At 34.3% G+C, this 7,453-nt stretch overlaps 1 protein-coding gene and 2 long non-coding RNA genes across 3 annotated transcripts; all 3 read right to left on the minus strand.

The window, feature by feature from the left end:
• Positions 1-1,110: 1,110 nt before the first annotated feature.
• LOC136201381 (uncharacterized) lies at positions 1,111-2,355 on the minus strand. Its single transcript, XR_010673808.1, has 3 exons — positions 2,276-2,355; positions 2,086-2,187; positions 1,111-1,307 (listed from the first exon to the last, which is right to left on the minus strand). It is a non-coding gene; the product is annotated as an uncharacterized lncRNA (long non-coding RNA).
• A 125-nt stretch (positions 2,356-2,480) lies between these two features.
• On the minus strand, positions 2,481-3,698 carry LOC136201382 (uncharacterized). The gene is made up of 3 exons (XR_010673809.1): positions 3,428-3,698; positions 3,170-3,343; positions 2,481-2,656 (listed from the first exon to the last, which is right to left on the minus strand). It is a non-coding gene; the product is annotated as an uncharacterized lncRNA (long non-coding RNA).
• A 149-nt stretch (positions 3,699-3,847) lies between these two features.
• On the minus strand, positions 3,848-6,205 carry LOC136236046 (uncharacterized). The gene is made up of 5 exons (XM_066026157.1): positions 6,176-6,205; positions 5,627-5,836; positions 5,273-5,533; positions 4,752-5,183; positions 3,848-4,087 (listed from the first exon to the last, which is right to left on the minus strand). The coding sequence occupies exons 1-5, from the start codon at positions 6,194-6,196 to the stop codon at positions 3,848-3,850; spliced, it is 1,164 nt and encodes a 387-aa protein (XP_065882229.1). The 5' UTR covers positions 6,197-6,205.
• Between the last annotated feature and the right edge of the window lie 1,248 nt (positions 6,206-7,453).

Genomic DNA, 7,453 nt, shown 5'->3' on the forward strand with positions numbered 1-7,453 from the left:
TTAATTACGTACCGTCTACAGATAGAAATCTTTCCATTTGCTAAACGCAAGAACTGATTGACAATCTTTTCAGTCAACCTTCGCATGTAGCATATTCTTACTATTCCTGCAAATATTATGTTCAAATAAAAAAAAAATCAGAACATCTTCAGCAACCGGCACAGTATTGCCCTAGGTTAAAAAAGATAAAGACCCAAGCTTTTCAGCGGTGAATCTAACAATGAATACTATAAAATCAGTATCTAAGCGAGAGATCTAACCCTTTAAATCATAGCTCTGAAAATCAATAGAACCTTATTCCAGCTGCTGAAATCGACATACACAAAAGTAAATCGGATGAGGAAAAAAGAGAGTAAGGAACAATGAAAATCAATAGATACTTACCAGTATCGTGTTTCGAGCTCACCCAGCACTAGTACAGAAAAGGCCTATGGCCACGGTCGTTTACCCTCATTAGCCACGGTTTCACGACCGTGGCCATAAGAGGCGTGGCAAATGCTTGGAATCTTTAACCACGGTTGTTCGACCGTGACCAAAAGGGCATTAGGGTCGGTTTTTACATGTAACCGACTCTAATTTTTTATGTTTTGGCCATGGTTGTTACAAAAAACCGTGGCAAAAGGGGGGTCTTTAGCCACGGTCTTTCATAACAACCGACTCCAATGCCCTGATCATTAGAGTCGATTGTAAAAGAACCGTGGCTAATGATAAAAGCATTAGAGTCGGTTGTGGAAACAACCGACTCCAATGCTCTAATCATTAGAGTTGGTTGTGGAAACAACCGACTCCAATGCTCTAATCACTAGAGTCGGTTGTTTTGTAACCGTGGCTAATGTTATTTATATTAAAGTCGGTTGTTTTGTAACCGTGGCTAATGTTATTGTTTTTAACAATTTAAAATCAGCAGATTCAAATTAAATCTGCTCTATTTTTTTGTATTACCGTAATTAACGGTAAACAAGATTTGTTATGCTCAGTCATTTACCGTAACAAAAATTGATCCTGACTGAAATTAAATGCAAAATGAATAAAAATGTACACAAATATAAGTTACCAACTGCATATTAATGTAAACACAAAAAAAAAAACTGAGATATACTAGTTCTCTATCATACTACTCTAGACATGTTAATGTCAAAATGGCTTTATTTCTTTGTTTCTTTTGATAAGTCACTAATCTAACTCAACTTTATATATTTTCCCGCATGAGCAGTATTTCCCTGTCCATAAATCAAACTTTAGTTTTGGAATCTGAATAGTGAATACCTTCTCTTGATCCTAACACGCTTTTCAGTTTTCTCCACAACCTGATCCAAAACAAAAATTGAAGTATAATCAGCATTTCAAATGCTAATTGATAAACAAAAGAAAAACGACAAAGACTATAGAGCATCGTGCATTTCAAGCTAAACATAGAGATGCAATTATTTAATACAAAAATAAATTCATGTGACACAGTAACTTCTACGGAAAAGTTAATACATATACCTTAATGCTTCAATTACGTGCAAATAATCTTCAGCAGACCCTAAATTCTAATACTACTTGCCCCCAGTCAATTCTCAGACGATCTATATAACTGAAAAAAAAGAGTCGATACTAGAGAATCCTTTGAAGAAAATTACACCATAACCATCATATTTCAGCAACCATGGACGTGACATAGCCATGTGATAAATTGTGAAGAGGCAGCCAAATTAAGAGGGATAACAGCAATTAATATTGGACAAAGTGATGTATCTAGACATGTTTATGTTCATTCACTTATTGATACTGAGCAATGTAAATTGCTTTTTTTTGTTATGTATCTACCAGCTCCATCCGACTAAAAGGAAAACTCTAATGCTATCAAACACTGAACTCACTCTCTCTATGGTTTATTTATGCAGAACTTTGGAGGAAAAGAAAATATAACCTGTTTCCCAATATTTCACAAACAGAAAACCCGAGATCTGAAGTCTCATCTCTATCATTTTCTTCTAAAGCTAGTAGCTACCATAAGAAATATTACATTAAAACAATAATAATATAAACACAAACTTCGCAATAATAATGGATTAAGAACAGTATTACATTACAACATACCTAATTCATGACGCAACATAAAAATGACATAAACCGTGATGCCCAAATATCCAAAACCTCATTAAGCTCGTCCTCGGTATACGGTGAAGTTCTTCCAAAAACCTTATTAAGTAGAAAAGATAAAATACATTATCCAAAAGTGATATACATAAATAAGGATACAAATTAAAATATATACAACAAAACTTACATTTTGTAACTCTTGAGAATCACGGTGTTGCAAAATTATATCCAACATGTATCGCATTACAAAGTATCCACACTCTGTAGATCCTTTTTGTTGAGGACACTGCATGTATATTTACAAAACAACATATACAATTACAAAACCACATAATTCGACTCAACAAACCACAAACTAAACAAACTTTAATAGGTACGTACCTTCGCAACAGTCCATTTCAACGGTGTTTTAGCCTTCCTTTTAGATTCCATCTGTTGATATCCCAAGAAAGCGCTATTCATGTGTTCCTTTATTGGACTGCCTACAAACTTCAGCGAAGTCCTTTTTGGATCAAAAATGCAGACCTCATTATTCTCCGTACATAGCACAAGAAGAATCCAATGACCGCTACATTAAAGGCAAAGGGAGCATTAATTCATGTTGGAGTATTGATGAAAGTGGTTTGTCCATAAATAACTAATTTCGCAATCACAATACGGTACACATTCATTCACGACATGCCCTTTATTAAACTAAAGTAACAATCTGCAACTGCCCAAAAATATCCAACGTGGCTGCTAGAAAACGAGCATAGCACAAAATTGGTCCAATCTCTAATTTCCTATCAAATGTCAAAAGTTACTGGACAAGAATAATAATAAGACCCCTTGCTTCTTAAGTAGAAGCCTTTCAGATTAATCATACAAAATGCAAAGCAAGATAGTGGAAACAATTGCGGTTTTATTCAATCTGCATATGCAACTAATTTTGACCATATACAATGTCGTTTTTACATTATAATTTTAAAATAAACAATTAAGTGATTCTATGATCCCAGCACACCCTATTTAGAGAAGAAAATGCTATATAAACATAATAAAATTGGAGGTATAATAGGTTGATGAAGGTTTGTAGATATACCTTTCATGGTATGGAAAAAGGATGAGACGTTTGCCTTTGTATTTTATTAATGCGTCTATCATGTATTTCCTACACTCGACTTCCTTCTTTGAATTTATCGCAGTAGCCGAAATCAAATGTGGGCACATGAATCCAACAGAGTCAAGAAGACGATTGTGCATAGTTCTCAAACCACTATGTAATAATATATAATAAGAGTTAGATATTTAAGGAAATACTCAAAATTGGAAACAAAAATAAGTTGAAGTGTTATCTTACGTAATGAACACTTCCAACACTGAAGTACTGAGCCACTCTCCATGTAGTAGCTGATCCACATCTTCTCTTCCAATAAAAATCTGAATCTCTTCTTTACTCCCAAAAACATGGTCATCAAGCATCTCAAACATGTCATGTGTGGGATTTTCATCCAACATTCTCCGCATATATTTGCATTTCTTAGTCAACTTTGGTAATGCAACCTCATTAAGATCTAACTTTTTTGGTTGTATTACCGACTCATTTCCACTTTGATCATGTTTCTTTTTACTTGTATCCCCCTTCGAATAGCTTGCCTATATATAATAACCGATTAATTAATAGATATTAGTAAACATCCACAACCATATAAAAGGATTAAACTATCAAAATTTAATTAACAATGTGAATTAGTTATTACCTTATCTTCTAAAAGCAGAATCAAATTCTTTGGCCACTGTGTGAAAGATCCACTAGCTTCACCGAGAATTTGAATATGGTTGATGGCACTGGCACAGGTAAATCTCCATAACCATTTTCATAATTGTCAATGTTGACAACCACATTTTCAGGATTGATTGGCATGCCGTGATTGACTTTCATTTTTGGGTGAACAACCCCATGAGCAACAACAACTGGCACACCCTCAACCAACAATAATACTTGACATGGTTTAGGTACCTATAGTATATTAATAATAAGTTACATTAAAAAATAAATAAGTTACATGTATCATGAAGACGATATATATTTGAATGAAGTTGTATGTGTACATCTAAAAATGCACCACTTTAATTAATAATTTATATACAATACATTCCCTCTTTCTCTTTTACTGATCCTTAATTAATGTAATTAATTAAATCATAGTTGGGTAAATTGTGTCAGCTTATAATGTTCTGGTTCGTTTCTGGTTGTGTTAATACAATGTAAACAAGAATATCGTCAATTGAAATCATAGTAGTGGAGTCTAATTATAGTAAAAAAAAGGTAAAAAATGGAAATTGGTATTGGTGAAATTGGTATGAAATGGTGCAATTAGGAAGAGAGAACAATTTCTAGTTTCATCAACTATATTTCGTTGGACTTGTCTGTATGCTGCCTCTATCTAATTGTCATTCATCTGTCTCTTTCTTATAAATCATTTCAGCAAATTGCTTTGAACTATATACTAACTAGTACAACTCAAAATCAACCAAGGAATTTCAAAAGGGAATAAGCAACATGGATTACTAATGCATTTTTCTGCTATTAAAATAACACAAGTTAAATTGCTATAATTGAGGCAACTGTAGATTAAAATTCTATAATTGAGATATGTGAAAGGGATACAAATTAAATTTACCTGTATGTCGACAAAAGGATCAATACCACCAGAATGACAACTACTTTTGTCTAATGCAGGTGAAGCCCTATCAACTGGCAAAGAATCCACTGGGGCGGGGGAAGCGCCATCACCCGGCCTAAAACAATCAGGGGCATCCGCTTGAGTTGGTATCTGCATTCCCATTTCTTCAAGCATTTTTTTAAATTGTTCCCTCATAAAATCCGACTGCATTTGCTTTTGCTGATCCAACTTCGCAATTACATTTATATACTGCTCCTGAGTCATGCCGCCGGTCTTACTACAAGGGCCGAAAGCAGTTCTATGACCGACCATACCACCAATGCCCCGTACACGACCACTGTGCTCATGCCTTTCTGTGGAACGACTTAACATATCATCAGATCTATTAGGCACGAATTCCCCATCTTTCTTCTTTTGCTCCCAAACATCCTACACATCCATTTAATATTAATGTTAGTAACATGTTAACTAATAATGTACTATTTAACATATCATATTGCAGAATTTAAAGCACTTACATATTTTTCTTTTACTTGTCTAGTCTTCTCATTTGGCACAATCAAATTACCGTCTTTATCTATTTTGCTTCTTGCAAGAATCCAATTTTTCCCCCTAAGCAATAAACCACTAGCCAAACTGTTGCTTGATTCCTCACCGCTTAATAAGGAATATAACCCTTTATTGCGCCATCGAACTTCGTTTTGAGCATATGACGCCCGCCCCATATAATGAGGATGTTCATCGTAAGACTTGCTTACTTTAGCTTTATCACTAATGGCCTACAATATATATAGGAAAATAAAATGGTTAGTACACTAATAACAAGAATAAAATATTAAAACTAATAATAAAAAACTTAACAAAAATAATACCTTGAATTCATCTGTATTGACATACTTGGCATACGAGTCAAAGTCCTCTTTAGACATTCGACCATCTTGATATGGCATTGTTTTATTGATAGCGTCTTTATTGTGGATAAACTTTCTCTTCAAATTATATTTCCACCTTCTCCAAGCCTCATTACATGCACGTATCACTACCACTTTCTTCCTATCATCGTTTGGAATGCAGAACTCCCTCTACATTATTGAAAGGAAGATTATAATAATAAGTGATGCATTGCTTTTAGGTTATGTATAGCTTAATTAATTAATTAATCTATCACTAAATTAGAGTTTGAGCTATTTTGTTAGCTTACTAAGATTGATTAAATTTAGCATATATAGGAAACCGGAGATTCTCTGGAAGATTTTGCATGTCTTATTTATTTATTGTTGTATGCAAGATCGAATATATCCTATGATCTGTTGAAAATATTTCACATATAGCTAGCTAAATTTTTTTTTATGAAATATTTCTATGTGGTTAATTAATGGGAATTTGATATTTCAATAATAATAATAGAATACAATATTTACCTGAATATCTTCCCATAACATGTTCTTCAATCCTTGGGGCACTTCAGTCCACTTTTATACCGAACAGAGACTTTTCCCCGACAAATGACTCCGATATTAGATGAGTAGTTCTTAACAAATTTACCAAGAGGACGGTTAAATTCGTCCCATTCAAGCTCTCTAACAACATTCGGCTTGTGCTTTAGCCCCATTGATGGGCCTCGTGTCTTCTTTCGTTTTGGTGAGCCCCGAGTGGTCCCATCATCACTCATAATGCTTGCAATGAGAAAGCAATACAATTAGTTCAAATTATAATAACAACAAAATTATTTGATATTATAATAACAACACAAAAATAACACAAAGGTTAGGAATAATCAACAATTTTACCATATTTAGTTTTTTTTTCATATTGTAACATAAAAGCCTTCGTCATGATCTTGTCGAGTAAAATTTGTGTCGACCTCATGAACAACATCAATTGTAGGGATATCGAATGGTGAACACGGAGTCTCATCAAATTGTTCATCGTATTCTTCTTCATCAACTACATCATCAATGCCAAGTATGCGTCTCTTTCCTTCAAGCACAATGGATAATTGAGGATCAACGGGGTCAACCATGTAAAACACTTGTTTTGCTTATGATGCTAATATGAATGGATCTTCATGATGCCCCAATCGATTGAAGTTTACTAAGGTTAAGAACCCATGTTCATCCTTCTTGATACCGCGACTACTATCAACCCACTTACATTGTAATAAGGCAATCTTGAATTCTACATAATCTAGCTCAAATATTGAGTCAATGAATCCATAGTATGACCTTCTCTTTTCAATCAATGTTTTATCCCTCGCACTAGCATATTCTGATGACAAACCTACAACACAAACTCCACTGTTCTGCATAACCGATTTGTCATCTTGTCGTTTAGTGTAAAAAGAATACCCGTTGATGTCGTACCCTTCATAAGAGGATACAATAATTTTACATCCATATGCTAACCATCTCAATGTGGAAGATACGTCACTATTGCTAGTTACTTCAGACATCACCCGACTCTTGAACCATCGTACGAAAGATTTATTATGCAACTTCATCAACTCAGCATCGCCTTTACTAGGATTTGTACTTCTAAGAAATGATATATGCTCGTCGAGGTAAGGATGAACTTCAGAAAGAGTTTGCAACACATAAAGATCTGCATTTCCCAACAGTTCAGCACTAAGTGTTATACTTTTGTGACCAACAGTACCCTTACCATGAAGCCTATCATAATGACGAGATTTTGGCACACCA

The sequence above is a fragment of the Euphorbia lathyris genome, chromosome 7 (genome assembly GCF_963576675.1).
Source record: "Euphorbia lathyris chromosome 7, ddEupLath1.1, whole genome shotgun sequence".
Lineage (NCBI taxonomy): Eukaryota > Viridiplantae > Streptophyta > Magnoliopsida > Malpighiales > Euphorbiaceae > Euphorbia > Euphorbia lathyris.

Bases quoted from the DNA above. Each gene is read 5' to 3' on its own strand.
- LOC136236046 (XM_066026157.1), bottom strand. From the start codon at position 6,196: ATGTTATGGGAAGATATTCAG. The intron at 5,534-5,626 runs GTATTATTTTTG...TATATATTGTAG, and splicing joins TCAATACAGATGAATTCAAG to GCCATTAGTGATAAAGCTAA. The intron at 5,184-5,272 runs GTAAGTGCTTTA...ATGGATGTGTAG, and splicing joins GACAAGTAAAAGAAAAATAT to GATGTTTGGGAGCAAAAGAA.